At 42.6% G+C, this 16,430-nt stretch overlaps 1 protein-coding gene across 1 annotated transcript in view; it reads right to left on the bottom strand.

The window, feature by feature from the left end:
* The window catches only part of nckap1l (NCK associated protein 1 like), a 32,334-nt gene that overhangs the window by 13,936 nt on the left and 1,968 nt on the right, over positions 1 to 16,430 (bottom strand). The window contains exons 3-21 of the mRNA XM_061069639.1: positions 16,210 to 16,302; positions 15,621 to 15,677; positions 14,247 to 14,389; positions 13,683 to 13,773; positions 12,547 to 12,684; positions 12,020 to 12,068; positions 11,273 to 11,429; positions 10,398 to 10,454; positions 10,200 to 10,296; positions 9,938 to 10,047; positions 9,276 to 9,408; positions 9,094 to 9,175; positions 8,946 to 9,004; positions 8,709 to 8,854; positions 8,244 to 8,376; positions 7,821 to 7,940; positions 7,319 to 7,458; positions 6,485 to 6,616; positions 4,546 to 4,764 (exon numbers count right to left, since the gene is read on the bottom strand). Coding sequence (XP_060925622.1) covers positions 4,546 to 4,764; positions 6,485 to 6,616; positions 7,319 to 7,458; positions 7,821 to 7,940; positions 8,244 to 8,376; positions 8,709 to 8,854; positions 8,946 to 9,004; positions 9,094 to 9,175; positions 9,276 to 9,408; positions 9,938 to 10,047; positions 10,200 to 10,296; positions 10,398 to 10,454; positions 11,273 to 11,429; positions 12,020 to 12,068; positions 12,547 to 12,684; positions 13,683 to 13,773; positions 14,247 to 14,389; positions 15,621 to 15,677; positions 16,210 to 16,302 — 2,156 coding nt within the window. The remainder of the gene's footprint in view (positions 1 to 4,545; positions 4,765 to 6,484; positions 6,617 to 7,318; positions 7,459 to 7,820; positions 7,941 to 8,243; positions 8,377 to 8,708; positions 8,855 to 8,945; positions 9,005 to 9,093; positions 9,176 to 9,275; positions 9,409 to 9,937; positions 10,048 to 10,199; positions 10,297 to 10,397; positions 10,455 to 11,272; positions 11,430 to 12,019; positions 12,069 to 12,546; positions 12,685 to 13,682; positions 13,774 to 14,246; positions 14,390 to 15,620; positions 15,678 to 16,209; positions 16,303 to 16,430) is intronic.

Here is a 16,430-nt window from a genome sequence, read left to right on the forward strand (position 1 = left end):
GACCAGGCGGTGCAGGAGCATGCGCAGGTCAAAGGTCAGCAGAAAGGGGGGCACAGTCAAACAGAGCTGTCCCCCCCTCCAGCTGAGATCCCTGATGACAGGGCCAGGAGCTGACGTCATTCCCGGTGGAGCCAGCGGAACAGAGACACTGGGAGAACAGCTGCGAGCACAGCTCCACAACCCTCATGCAGAGGGAGCTTTGCTCTGGAGAGCCAGACACACCCAGCAGTCCACCGCTCCGACCCACTCAACACCAAAGGGGGAGCAGGACTCAACCCCTAGACGTGCAGTGACCTGCGACCGCTATGAGGCAACATCAAATGCCTGTCCAGCGGACACACAGCATCCACTCCAGCCAGAAGGAACACATCCTGCACGGAGCCATGCTGATCCACATCACAACGACGGAAGGACTCCGTCCTGGAGGGCTGAAGGAGATTCCCAGTCTGTCACTCAGGTAGAGGCGCACCATGACTCACGGTCGCGTCCTGGATGGTCCTCCAACCCCGGTGCAAGAGATGGTGGCCACGAAGATGAGTACCTTGGCACATTCGAGTCAAAAGACACTGATGACTCAGCACCCCCTCAAAGAGAGGAAATCCGCAACCGGCGGCAAGAGCCCCTTGAAAAAGACATTTATCGCTTCGACCCAGACAACCGAGGGTGTAACGAAGACGACACCGTGGTTCTGGCAGTTCAAGTCCAACACATGTGGACCCGGCGCTGGAAGATGACAACTTTCCCCACGCCAAGATGAACCCCAGCAAAGAGAACCAGAAACAACGACCCTTCCAACAGGGTGCCCCTCAAAACCAAGGGGGTGAGGATTTCAACCAGCCCCACAAACAGTTTCGACCTCAGCACCTGAATCCCTCTCCACAGAGAAGTAGGGGCTGTAACCAAAGGAAACCTCATCAATACTAGGAGTATAGAGATGGTGACCGAAGTCCAACACATGGGATGCATCCTGGCACAGAGGAATTAATACGGAGATGTGTGGATGAAGCAATGAGAGACATTGTGCCACGTGTTCCTCCAGGCTCCACTGAGAGACCAGACACTGAACCCCGTTGGCGAAACTAGAAGCAGTTGCCCTCCTTCTCCACTCCTAAAGATGACTTCAATGACTGGGAAGGACCGAGGCGCTGCCAGAAACCCCCTCTCACCTCCACACCTGAAAGGGGGGGGGAAGAAATCCCAATTTTAAAACAAAGACCGCTCAAACCACTCACTCCATCAATAGCTGCATGCTTTAGACCCTCTGTCAGTAAATTGTATAACGTATGTTCAGGTAGTGAACTCCTTAGACCTCGTTGAGGATTTTGAAGTCGTTACCACTACGGTTGTGCAGCCCTCACGGGTACAGTTGGCAATTCAGTCTTGGCAGAAAAATTTCAATATCTGTAGATTTGCAAACCTAGAAATAGGATTTACCATATATTCACAGGTTAGCGAACAACAGAACGTGACTCGCCGTTCTAAATGTTTTGGTTTGACAGAATAACACACATGATTACCTCAAAACACCAGCACCTACTCAAACATTTTCTTCTGTTCCTTTTTCCACTCTTCTTTCATTTCACTCTTCACCGAAATTCATCAGTATGTTAACAATAACTGCCGATAAGCATTATGTGAAATTGAAATGTGCGCCGTGTTTTAGAATATATGTTGTTTAGCCTCTGTCTGCCCAGACAATTACCTCTCTCTGTTTAGACTCATGCCTCAAAGACATTTATGCCTCATGATGAACTAACTTTCAATGCTTCAACTCCACTCAAGGATTACCTCTCATGGATTATCACTGGACTCTCGACCCTAGCGTGCCCTGGAAACTGGGTAACGACCCACTTCCCAGGTCAAAGGGGGACTGTTGGGCAAGGCCCAGTGATCCGACTTAGAACAAAGGGTCGTAAAACCTTAGGCCAGGCTCGGGTAACCCCTTACATTTAAAAACCCAGCATGGACCCTTATCTCCATGTGGCAAAAGATCACGTCCTGGTCCCCCACGGTAAGCCCGCCCCTGGGGGCCAAATCCTGACAACTCAATTGGCTGGAGGGCCACACTGACCCCTGACCCCTCCTCCCAGGGGGGAGTCACCTGAGACATGACTTAAAAGGGCTGAGCTCACAGAAATCTCTCTCTCTTCACTCAGATGCCCAAGCGACAACAGAACCCCTCCGGGGTTCTACTAGTTAACTCGGTATTTTTAAGAGACTCTCTTTGTCATCTTCCTTTCCACGCTGCTCAAGTTGTTTTCTGACCTCAAGAGGTCTAACCACACGACTCAGTAACTAAGGAGGCGACTAGACGTTTGTTTTATTCATTTCAATTCATTTCATTCATTCATTCTTTTATCTTAGTTGACGTTTTTATTTTGAAAAGGACTTTTCCTGTTTTTAACTTGGAAAGATCAAAACAGGAAATTGCTCGCTGGACGATCTCAGACTGTTTCCTTATCCACACGGACTTTACTTTATTCTTTCTCCACACGATCTACAACGGCTACAAGCAGCCGAACGTCCCTGTGAGGCAGCACGATCTCCGCTGCTGCAGAAGAAGACGAAACCTCATCTCGCCACGGAGCACAACGGATCGGCTCCGGCCCAGCTGCGGTGCTCACGAGAGCCCGTCTGAGAAACTTCAAGCGATTCACTGAACCTCCGGGGATTCGCGCCAAGTCGCATGCAACCCACGAAATCACGGTCACAGTAAGAGGCTTATGTTGTCTGGGCAGATGTTAGTTTTAATATGTAGCGTGTTGATTTAATACTTGAGTGTATTTTGTTGATGGAACTTCCGTGTTCCATTGTTTTAGCCGGCCACTACTCCGAGCCGCTACTTCCGGTTTCCGGTTGGATCGCAATGTTTTGTGTTGCAGTAAATAGGGCCGCGAGAAGCGCCTCCGCCCGCACTGTTAACGTCTGTGTGCGTCTGCAGTGATTTCACCGATCAGAACCTCGGCCCACAACGCTCGCTTGAGGGCTGAGGGGTGAATCACTGTTAACTCATCTCAGACGTATTTTTAAGAGCTTCTTTGGACTCTCCTTACATGTTTTCTCATGTTCTCTCTCTCTCTCTCTCTCTCTCTCTCCTTCTAAACCGACCTATACACACTCCTGACCTGTATTTATAATACAGGTCATGTCACATAGTTAAATCTATGCTTAGAGAGGCTGAACACATCTGGAAACCATTCGGCCCCAAAGCCAAGCAGAGATAAGAATTCTCTTTGTCTAAAATTTCCTTTGTGTAATTCATGTGACGACCACCAGTGTGCGCTCCGGCCACATGGTGTCATTAACATATACTCCATCTTGAATAACGCAAGTTAACCCACCATTTTGAGTCTATTATTGCCACGCCTCCGCTCTCTCTCTCCTCCCATCCTGGCTCTAAATTCATAACGGCTCCGCCATCTTGTTTTGTAGTCAATCCGCCATTTTGAGAGTTTTTAGGCCTTGATTCCACGAATCATGATCGGCCTCCATCTTAGATGTGATGTCACTACGCGTCATCGCCACCCCCCCTTCTTTTTCTCTCTCTCGCACACACACACACACACACACACACACACATTGATAGACACACACATTGATAGACACAGACAGACACACACACACACAGAGACACATAGATGGACCAGAGGTTACATGCGTGTTCTAAATTGTGATGAGCTGCTGTTGTTATCTTTGAAATATGGGAGTTTGTTAAGATGATGAATCATTAAATAACACTAACTTTATTTCACACACACACACATAGACACACACACACAGAGAGACACTTTGACACAGACACACACACACATAGAGACAGACATACATAGGTAGACCGCAGGTTGTCCATGTATTTTCTGAATTGTGATAAGTGCTGCTGCTGTGTTTACCTTTGAAATATTGGAGCTTGTTAAAATGATAAATCATTGAATAACATTATAACTTTATTTCCCCTTTTTAATAAATACTTTTGTAATTAAAGTATCTGTAGTCTGTGATTATTTGTGCATATGTATGTGATTGCAGCTGGATTATGATCGCCTGTGCTCGAACTTAGAAGCCTTCACTGTTTATTAAGTAATCGTTAATATTAAAATATTGACATTATTAATTTGACATTTATCATTATGAGACTGATAATTATAGCTTGACATCGTTGGTCCCTGGTAACCAGGGTGGTGCCCCCCTTTCTCAATTATTAATATAGATAGTATTATTCTTAAATTGATAATTTTATTGTTTTAGACTAATTATTTTCATTATTCTTGGTTGATAACCTTATCATTGTTAATTGACAGCTTGTACTTTCTAATTGATAATTCCTATTTTCTCATTAGTGGTTTTATTGTTATTTGATTACTGATCATCTTCAATTAATAATTTAATTATTTTTGATAGATAATTTTTATTATTTTAATAATCCTATTTCATGATTATTAATAATTAGCCAACGTCAAGTCTACTCCTATTGCACAACATGTGTTTTAAATGTACACTTGAACAGCATCCAAGTGGATAAACTAAGCCTCTACATCACACACGCACCAGTTAGTGTAGAGGGTGGTGATGGTCTGCCGCCCACGTGAGTCCATCGGCTGTGTCTGCTGCAGCAGGACGCTCTTCACCAGCCGGGTGACGTCCACGTTGATGTAGCTGGAGACGCTGTACAGGGTGGCTGTGTAGGCTCGGATTCCTGCCAGCAGGTCGGAGGGCCGGGCTATCTCCTGGGTGGTCTGGTTGTAATTGGCCATTCTCACGATGATCCTGGGGAAACATGTTCCACCAACGTCACTTATCGTCGGCCCAGAGTGGGCTCAGTGTCGGACAGATGGGACGGGTTAAACGAGCCATGGCGACATGGCACCGCTCTCATTAGGTCAGCATTCACTGCTCCCAGGCATCGCTGCACTTTGATTTATTTTTTGTGTTCGGGTCCCTCTCTCCCTGACTAGACTGTATTTACAATTTTGGCTATGGAGGGTCAATCACTGGGAGCATGCTGCTACTCGAGGGCGCTAATTTTAGGGTGACAGGGGAGATAATCATCAGCTAAGACAGGGAGACTAAGCAGAGCATATACACAGAAACATTAGGTTGCCCCGGTACCAAGCTCTAATCTAAATAACAGTTAACAATGAAATGACACAGAGCAAGGGAGTGACATGACAGATCTCCTCTTAAGTTTGTTTTTAAGTGGGGGCAACGTGGCCTGACACGGAGGAATCGGCTAGTGAAGCAGGATTCCTCAGAGTGATGGAGGAGACATTTCACAAGAGGCAAGCTCCAAATTATTCTCTAACTCAGGAGGATGAAAAATAAACTTAAGGGAGATTTTTCAATGGGTGATGATTCGAAGATAATCTATCTTGGGATGTATTTGACTAACCCTATGACTTAAATGCGAGTGGACAGCATGCATGTGAGTATTTGAGCCATAGACTGTGTATGTAGATGGATTACATAGCTCCTCTTCCTCTCACTATATGAAAATGAAGCCATAATATCTCACTCATTAGTTTCTACCAAGTGCCTACAACATAATTTGGAGACTGCCCAGTAACTATCGGGATGAAACTTCGGTATTGATGTCCCAGTCACGAGTAAAATTGATCTGACTTTATCTTTGACTTTTAAGTTTGGTCCATGTCCCTTGAAGGAAACCAAGGTTATGACCTATGCTGCTGCCAGCCACCAGGGGCGATCAAGATGCCTTGGCTTCACTTTTGGGGAGCAGTCATGTCGACCATCTTGACTACCTCCACCAATTACCAGTTATGTTTTCAGCTGATAGTTAACAGGATTACATAGATATCAATAGATTTGGTTGCCATGTAACTTGCTGGAAAGATGTGGTTAGAGTCAGGGGAGAACTCAGTACATTTTTTTGTAACATCGTGATCAGTTTTCGTCACTACCACTGATTTCCCAGAGGATGATTAATGGATGTTGATGTAAAATAAGGCACATTTGGTGTGTGCAGCTTGATTGAATTTAAGGGGAGTGTTTGGCCTTCAGTGAGGTTTGTGCTCTACTGAGAGCCATTCTAGTTTATTATCTACGATTTGAGCCGGCAGTGTGAAAAACAGATAAAATTGGGGCATTATGTTGCTACACTGAGGTACGGTTATACTGCACATTAATGCTCTAACAGAGGAAACACTGTGACCTGGCTAGTATGTTTCTCTCTCACAAATAAAGTGGATCCTAATGTTTGTAGCTATTTCTGACAGTAATCACCTCTGCCAACTAGGTTATGTTTTCACCTGAGAAATTGCACCTGGGCCTGAGAATAAACAAGTACATTTGTGCAGATGCAAATTAAGGAACTGATATAGGATTTCCCCTTTCTCGTTTATATTTCTACCATAAAAACAAGAATATCAAAGGATTTTTTAGTCTTGGTGGATGTAAAAGTTGTTCATGTAGCCTCGAGGACCTTTTATACACTCTTTTATAACACTCCCTCTATCCCCACTCAGCATACTCAGAGAGATACGTCTCCAGATGAGACAGGAGGAACTCTGTGGGGACGACGATGTGGTCGAAGACGACGAATTCACTGCAGAGGCTGTAGGAGGAGCAGAGCTCTGTCAGCGTCAGATGCATCTTGTCAAAACTGGAGGATGGAGACAGAGAGAGAGAGAGAGAGAGAGGAGGGAGGATGCATCCTTAGGACAAATATTTTGACAATGACTATAGTGCGAATGTGTTGTTCTCAGACAAATAAGGTAATAAACGTTTTGGAAAAGTGTAAAACTGTCCAGACTCGAGGCAAAGGGGAGGAAAAACTGAGAGCAGGGAGAGAGACACGATTACAACTTTACAGATTTAATTTAGGTGCTTTCTGACTGTGGCTACACACCGAATATTACTAACACAAAGTCTCAAAATAAAATGTACTGCCAGTAAAACTGTTTCTCCAAATGTCGGAGGTGTTTAGTTACTTACTCTAATGGCGTGTTTAACCACCTGTCAACGCTGAAGGGTAATAAAGTTCAAAACTATCTCTTCCCTGCAGGGGAGAACATCTTCATCCCGACAATTTAAAGTAAGAAACTTGTCATGGGGGAAGAAAATGATTTGAAAACCTCTGAAGACATGGACTGCATTAACCCTAACCTTCACTGAACTAGAATCCAACACAGCGTTTACTCAACTGCAGATAATGATGCTGATAATGCTGCATGTTTCCAGAAATTAGGGATGGATTAATTACAACATCTTCTGCCAGTACAGGAAAATGATTGCAGCATGAGGCAGGGTGAGATAAGTAGAGGAAGAGATTAGAGATAATGAGAGAAATATGAGCTGAGCTGACTTGGTGACGATGATCCGATCTTTCCTCAGGCTCTCTGCGCCCGGTTTCTCCTTCTGGACCTCTCCTTTCTTTGGCAACGGCTTCTTCTGCTTTCTGTGGCGAGCGGCGCTGATGGTCTCGGCACAGTGCCAAGGCAGCAGCTGAGGGGTTAACAAGGTCAAGGGGTTAGAGAGAAGAAAGAGGAGAAAAAAATCCAGGTAAGCAAATATTTAGAAAATATGAAACGTAGGAGTTATGTGTTCATGTCACAAGAAATCTTTCAGAATGTGAACGCTTTTGTAATATTCTCCTCAGGGGATTGGAAAAGCAACACAGCCTTAATCAACAGCAGAGTTCTAGCCCCGTCTTATCGTTTTATTCAAATTTTTCACTCTACCCGCCGCCTCCGGCTAAATCCACGGGCCGAGCTGTGACCAGAGAGCGATTAGGTTTGGATATGGAGTTTGACAGAATCGATCTCCGCCACATAATTGGTTTCTTTAAACCTGGGAAAAGACTCCACCTTGTCGTTGAGCTTGCTCTGCTCAGCACATATCTCTACCACCACACTGCCGGTCTGCTTGGCGATATGCTCCAGGAAGGTCACACACAGGCGCAGACTCTTCTTCTCCATGGCCTCTATCTGGAAACACAGACACAGAGCTGTGTGTGAGTGTGGAAGACAGAGTTTGCATATAGATAAAAGTTCAAAAACAGTACAGGAATATAGATTCATGGAGAAATACACTGCAAACGGACAATGGAATAGTATAAAGAAAGATATCCCAATTTCAATGTGACAGCCTTACAGTAACTGAGAAAAGTTGCAAACAAGCCGATACAACATTTTTAGCAGACTACAAAAAAGATATTTGTTATGTAGTTTTAACTTTCACTCAGATGATGATTTCTGTAGTAGATTCGCTGCAGCTGACAGAACACTGACCTCTTCTGGACAGAGGGAGTGTCCACAGAAGTGGAAGTGGGAACAGACCAGAGGGAAGGCCATGAGGTAGTGCTTCATGGACACCTCCTCCGTGCTCTGGGCGTACATCTTCTCAAAGACACGTGGGTAGAAGCTGGGAGACGAAAAGAGAAACACAACAGTTCAAGAGGAGGGGAGAGACATGAAGGCAATGAGTAAATTGATGCTATAAAAACGGGGTGAAACATGCAAAAGATGGCAGTGTCTATATCTGTAATATTTTAGCTTAATTTCTGGATAGTGGAAGGAAGTGGAGACACAACGTCCATCTTTATACATTGTCTACGATTTGAACTATTCCTTCAAAGAGAAGAGAAGAGAAGAGAAGAGAAGAGAAGAGAAGAGAAGAGAAGAGAAGAGAAGAGAAGAGAAGAGAAGAGAAGAGAAGAGAAGAGAAGAGAAGAGAAGAGAAGAGACGAGACTGACCAGAATATGGACACTTCAGATGTCTCCTGCAGCAGCTCCTCCACACTGTCCACCATCCTGGTGTGAAACTGGATCAAGTTCATCACCCTCGCTAAGTCGGGGTATTCCTTTATCGCCAGTGGGGCCTTGTTCACGCTTGTGTAGGCCTACAATACAACAAGGAGGCTTCACGTTGATATGTGTCTCCATCTGTAGTTGTCTTATATTATGTTGCACTTGAACTTGGTACATGTGTACCTGTAATCTCAGCCAGTCCAGTCTAACCCCTCGGAAATCAAACTCCTCTTTGTTTTCCACTGCAGTGAGAAATTCCATTCATCATTGTAAACATTCATTAATTTATTTTTCTCGTTTTAAATATATTATAGTAAGTAGTTGTTGTAACCTTGTTTGATAGAGAGAGCAGACAGTGTTGAGACAAATGAGCTCAACAGGACTGATTCCTCCTCTGGACACACATACATGTTCTGTTATGGACAGAGACAAAAAGTTTGAAATATAAATGTGTATTGTTGTCTATTTCCACTTTCTTCATCTAAAACAATGCACAGTACAGTGTCAGTATACCTGTATGGTGTCATTGAGAACCAGGGCATCAAACTGTGCCAGGTACTGAACATGATAGCGCTGTATTACATGACTGTATTTTTTCATGAGGCCATGCAGCTTCTCCATGTAGAACAGCAGCTCCGCCATCTGACTGGGGAAATGGAAAAAAGCAAATTAACACCAAGTTTTTGCACATATCTTCGGTCGTAAAAGCTCTTTGGCACAGTTTAGGATAATTAAATTGCTAAGACCTAATATCCTAATATACACAGCTGCTGCGCTGGGGATTTTTTTTATCGCAGCGAAGGAAAACTTGATTGTTATTTTTTACTGTTATTTCTCGGGGTCAGGATTGAGAATTCACAATCCATCCATTTACACGTACAACGATTTAGGAGTCTGCAATGAACCTGACCCCAATCTGACACAGGGAGAACAAGCATGCAAAATGCAAATTATGCAAACTCCACACATTAACTAAACTTGAATTTGAAATGGGAACCTTCTTGCTGTGAGGCGACGGTGCCAACCCATGTAACAACACGCCACACAAGATGACACCATGAAGGAATAGAGAAATATGTGAAGACTGACGGTCAGATTATTCTGCACTGGGTCAGGACACTGTGTCATTCAGCTACATCAGTCCACTGTGTACTTCCTCTGTTCCTATGACCTACTTGTCAATGTAGTCCTCGGGCGTCTTCAGCTTCGGCATGTTCTCCGAGTGTCTGACAAGCCACAGGACCTCGTCACGGGAAAAGGACAGAGCCATGAAGACAAACAGGGCCTTGGGGGATTTGATGGGAAGAAGGTTTCGAGCTGGATCAAGCACTTTTTCATAGGTCATGTACCCGGATTTTCATTTTCAAGTTATAACTTGGAGTAATGAAATTATTTAAATTCCATGTGCCACTGTTATGCTCGTTACTGAACTCCTACCTTTGGTCCCAGAAGTCCAGGTTCATCCTCCAGCACGTTGAATAATTCCTTTATCGCTCCTCTCAGAAACTGCCTCCTCTCTCTGTGCATAGCTCCGCTGTTGATGACACAGGAAGTTGGCAAGGACGTTTGGGTCTCACAGTTCATTTTAAAGTTTTAAAGATATATTAGAAAAGACAAAAAAAATGCCAGACTCACCAGTTGACCAAAGCATGATCACGGCACTCCTTGATGTCTGCGACTCGCTTACTATATCTAAAAAAAAAAACATGTTGAACAGGCAGTTATAATCCAAAAAGTTAAAGCAGTTACAGATGCCGTCACTATCTCTTTCTGACTTTAAGGCAGTAAATCAGTGTATTATCCAAGCTGCTTCTTCTCCAAATATTATAGTTCCCAAATATTGCTATTACTCTGTTTCTTCTGTGTTATTTTGAAATTGATTAAGAACAATTAAGTTTTTTATGACCATATTCATTTGAAACTGATATCTTGCACTGTAGAGACAACGATTTAAAAACTAGAATTGCACACAGTAGAGTGCATACCTCTGCCAAGGCGCAGCAGTCCCCTTATGAAACCACATTTAAATTGATGACATCCTGATTTTTATTTGGATTAGCACCAAATGCACATACTTATAAATATCAGTTCCCTAAACATGTCAGATGACCATTTTTATTATGAACCACAAATTATTCTCTGAGATATCAATGATAAAAACGTCAATGTTTAAGAAAGTGAAAAAAGTTTTTTCTAATCTTGCTTACAAACAAACCGACAGACAAACACTGAAAACCTGATTAGCAGAGGTAATACTTTGGTCAATACTTGCCTTAGATACTTAACACACAACTAAAGAGACCAGAGGAGAGCCCATCAACAGTTCAGACACTTCACACATGGCACAATTTAAAATCCATTATCCGTATTTAAGTGTCTGATATACTGCGTGCAATAAAGACTTTATTACCTTTCATCCCCCCTCTCTAAAGTTGAATTACAAGCTCTGTCTATTTTTCGCAGGCCAAAGTAAAGAGAGAGAATACAGTGGAGCGGTGCAGCCTCCGTACCCCTTGATGCTGTCGAACAGGTCCTCGGAGACTTTGTGTATGTTGAGGACTTCATCCCTGGTGAGGGTGAGGTAGAGGCCGCTCCGCAGGCCCATCTTCCACAGCTCCTGGGAGGCCTGGTTGCTATTCAGGCTGCTGTGGCACAACAGGAAACCGACTGCGAGAAGGACAGTAGGCAACACCAATGAACTGAAAGACTGTTTCTACTGCGATCAGTGGTTAAATCATTACGTTTTAGGATTATTAACAAACTAAAGTTACAGGAACTGCCTTTTCTCAAAAGAGATGTTGTGGGAGAACTGGGTGTTATTGAATCTATAAGACATGTCCACACCAGTTGATGCTCCCAGAAACTTTTTTATTTTACCTCTCAGGTAGGAAACGTTTAACCTTAACTCTAGCCCCAATTGAAAAACACCATGGCTAAGTAGTTAACACTGCAGTAAACAAATGCCAAAGAAAAGAAGAAAAAAAAAGATTCAACAGTGAAGACATGTGATGTCACAAACCTAAGAAACCAATCCTCTCAACTTGTGGGTGGGGTTAGTAACTGTGAGGGTGGAGAGATTGAAAGCAGGGATGGGGCTATTATTCTTAGATCCCTATCACGAAATAAGGAATAGTTGCATTTAATTTTGAGGCCATGAGAGGAATTCTGGGGGTATTAACAATGATCCTTAATTGATAATAAGTAATTAATCGTTTGTAATAAATGAAGAAGTCATTGTGAGGTTGGGTAATACTTACTGATGATCCATCGCTCCATCGTCTCCATGGACAAGTATTCACATGCTATCTGTGGTGGACAGCAAGCATATCAGTACATTTACAATATACATTACATGCATTGACTTCATAGTGAAGATGAGAAAATGGTTGCCTGGAGGTGATTTTCATTTCCAGTGGTTCTTGTATGAGGAAACCTCAGACAAAAGGGGATCATAGCATGACATCATAATGACCATAATAGAGTGTGATGATGACAGAGAGCTGGAGGGTGCAGGCAAGAGAGAACCAAGGGAGGTCAAGAATCAATAAAACAAATGATATTCTAAATCATAGTCCTTTAACTGAACAACAGGGAAAATGGCACAAGGTTAACATCGAGCATGTGACCTTCTGAGACAATATAAATACTGTTGTTGTCTCTTTTGACTGTGACACCATCTCTTATCCCTGGCAAAAACACATTTTCAACACGACCCCTTTCCTTTGTCTCTCTGCCTCTGTCAGAGATAAACACAAGGAACGAGGGGGCAGGAGAAAGGACTCACTGTGTCACAACAAGCCGGGTCCAACATGGCAGCTGGAGCGCTGAGCAGGCTGAGGAGCTGGGCATTCCGCCACTGCTCCGCTGGCAGGTTCCTGCGTGGGTAAACGTTCTTCAGTGATAGCAGTGCTGCCGTCACAGACTAGGAGACAGAAAGAAAGACGGTGATTGAGGAAGCTGGAGACAGAAAGAGAGAGGGAGAGTTCAACAAAAAAGGAGAACATTACCCAAAAACCAACTGGAGACTTAAAACCTGTGCTTTGATTGTTTGTACATAAGCCTAATTTATGATTCACCACACAGACAACAGTAAATAGTGTTGTTAAATAAAAACATTGAGAGGAGGTTGGGTTGTCTTTCTGTTAGGTGGCAAGTAAATTCATTATTGGAGTGGCTGCAGATCAGGGGAAGGATCCACAAATTGCTCTCCCTTTCTTTAACATGGCCAGATGGAGCATTTTTCATTGATTTCTAAGAGAATACTTCAGGGACGTTGATGAAAAAAGGGTAACTTTTAGGGGATGGATATTTATTGTCTGTGCAAGCTCCAAATAAGAATCTGGACCTAGGGAATTTAAATGTGCTTTCATAAGGGGACTGTTGGGCCTTAGCATATAGTCATGTGTCCTCTGAGTGCACTTCTAATATCATTGTGTTGGTTCTGTGTGCAGCACTTACAAGGTACAGCTTCAGTGTCAGGCAGATGTTTGTCCTCATACATTGTCTGTGTTTTGCTGTGGGCTTTTTAATGGTAGAACTGTTTGTTCCAGGTGGTACAAGTACATCAAATATGTTGTTCTTTGAAAAAAAAGATCTTATAACTCGGTTCAGAGGTATCGAACTCTGCTTGCAAAAGGCAGCATCTGTAAATGAATTATGTGAGATGCCTCCTCAGAGCTCTGACCTCAGCCACCACCATTGGAGTGAAAATTAGTATTTCACTGTCATTATCATTATCATGTATCATTAAGTGCAAATGTTCTGTGTTTAAAACAAAAATGATCAAAACGTTTAGACAGAGATTAATTTAATTTAATTTTCGCTTTTCGGAGCCACCTTCCACCTATCAACTAAAGCAAATCACCAGCTGCTGTTGTATCTTTGCTCTGTGAGTGTACTAATGGACTGTATGATACTAACCTTTGTGTGAGGGCCAAACTCCTCGGTGATCTTCTTCCAGGGATGCTCATACTCAACAAACATCTGGCCGAGTCGCGGGTAGGACAGGTCGCTGTAAAATTCATGACAGCAGATAAATTATCAGTGTAGAGACAAGAGGGAGGAGAAAAGTGAAACGTCTCCTTCCCCAGGGACGAGCTGTGTGTGGTGTGCAAGTCAAATGTTACATTAAAATGTATGTGTTTGTGTTTTCTGCTCTTGTTTAAAACTAAGAAAAGCTACCTGCGGTTTCCAGAATGCATAAATTATAAATATCATGCAAAGCAGGCAGACTCAAAATGTCATCAGCATACAACCTGGCAGTGGGTTTGTGGTTGACTGTTGATGTCTGTGGCAACTAAAATTATAATTCTATACAACAATACTCTTTCTTGCAGCTGTGGGAACCTGTGTTGGCCTTTCTCATTATACCAGGTCTATGTTGACCAAATGCTGTCTTGAGCAATAAGGGTGAGTACATTCAAAACAGCATCCATAACATGTCTTACGTGTCTGTTTTCTTTGAGCAGTTTCATGTGGTCTTACCTGCATCCATTGGTCATCTCATGGGCACAGTTGAACATCCCCACCAGAGCCTTCTTGTCGTCGATGCGAGAGAGCATTATGATAACTGACGTGTAGGTGACAATCAGATCCAGGTACTTCTTGGTGAAGTCAAAGTTGGTCGCCTGAATCAGAAATTTAAGTGTAGTCTGAAATTACTAACCCACTACATCAGCATATTGTGCATACAGTAGCACAACACACTTTTATCACATCCCTGTCACAGATGGAGCCAAGTATTACACTGTCAGTGTTAAGAAGTGAAGTTCTATATTTAACTATATTTTGGGGGAAATTATGGGAATTCAGATTTTGGATCATAGCACAGATATACTCAACAGAGGCATACGCCTACTACAGTTCAGCTACAACCCTGTGAAATCTCAAGAAATACCCTCAAGGCAGACTTGAGATATCGTGTTCAAGAGACCAAAAGATTTGTTTTGGGAAACGTTGGCCTTTGACCTTTCGTGTCTAGGTGAACTTTTGTGCCAAATTTGAAAAAATTCCCACGAGCTTGCTGAGATGTCGTGTTCTCAAGCCCCAAAACATGATTTGCAAGGTCACAGTGACCTTGAAGTTTGAGCTTTTAGCATTAAATTCTAATCAGTTTATCCATGGTCTCAGCTAAATGTTGGCACAAAATTTGAAGAATTTCCCTCGAGGCATTCCTGAGATCTCACGTTCAAAAGATTTGGACGGATGGACGAATAGACTGATAACTCGCAGACATAAAGCCTCAGCTCTGGCCACTGAGCAGAAGCTTAAAAACTGAGAATCAGCTGAAAATAATCTTAATCAGCATTATTCTCCATCAATGGTGAAACTTTGTCCTTTTACAGTTTTATAGTCAGAAAGATTTCAAAAGATTTGGAGTAAAATATCTCTTTGTCCGCTTGAAGTGGAATTTCATCACAGATGTTTTTCAGTAAGATTTTGAAAGATAAATGTATAATTTCTTAAGATTTAATCATATAAATTATGTTCAGTGAAAATTGTGCTTGATCAAATAGATCTTCATTTATATTTGACATGAAAGGACTTGAGAGATGCTCCCCAAATACATCCAAATAAGTGAGATGCTCAATATGCCCAAATCGAGCATGCGGATCAGATGTCAGGAGACAGAGCTCAAAGAAATAAACAGTAGGATATACATAATGCAAAAGGGTGGAGGCGCCAGATTAATTATGATAATGGTGAAAAAAACTGACAAACTGAACAAGAGGAGGTTGGGGCGGTGAGAAACATGCAACGTACTGCAGGAGTAAACACCATATTATTGACAGTTACAGAATAGCGAGTGATTGTCAAAATCATAAGCAGATGTTGTGTCAGACTTCAGTAAATACTCACAATATCAAAGAAGCACTGACAGGCGTCTATGGCGTTCAGCAACTCATAGACATGATCCTGAATGAGAAGAATCAGATTAGAAAACTTTCAACAACAAAGTAGCTTTTCAACCGTGTTGAGCCTCAAATGCAATTTCCTCAACACGTCATCATTTTATAGCCTAATAGTCACTGCACATCTGCACATCCCCATAACATCATGATTAGCATATTCTCACTCCTACAAATACCCATGATGCCTTGGCCCTGGCTGCGACCTCACTCACAGAATCATGCAAATGTGCAGGGAGGTGTAACAAATGGTTATTTGGAATAAAAATCAGTTTTTTCCCTGAATTAGAATAAACCACTCTATATGTAAATGTATTCTGGAAAGGAAAAATATCCCCCAAAAAATGAATGTGCATCAGAAACAAAAGGGCCACCGACATTGTCCTATATTTATAAATTACTGGTGTCATTTAAAAAAAATAAAAGATGTATTGGTGTTTTTCATTATTTATCTTGATTGTTTTTCATTGTTATGAATGGTCAGCGGCCTTTAGCAACATGTTGGAGGAGTTTAAGTAAAGAATGAATGAATGAATCACCCTGAACTCTATGACGTCCAGGAAAGAGTCATAGAAGCTGGATGTGGCTGTCATCACTTCAGCCTTCTGTCGCTGGATGCTGGTCAGGTTTTGCTGCGATAAACAACGATTGAACAATTTGTGAAATGTGTTAACATAAATTTAAAGACATAAACATACATATATATACACAATGTTGACACAATCAGATTTTTTTGTAGAAAAGAAAATGTAGCATGAAC

The sequence above is a fragment of the Limanda limanda genome, chromosome 4, assembly GCF_963576545.1.
Source record: "Limanda limanda chromosome 4, fLimLim1.1, whole genome shotgun sequence".
NCBI lineage: Eukaryota > Metazoa > Chordata > Actinopteri > Pleuronectiformes > Pleuronectidae > Limanda > Limanda limanda.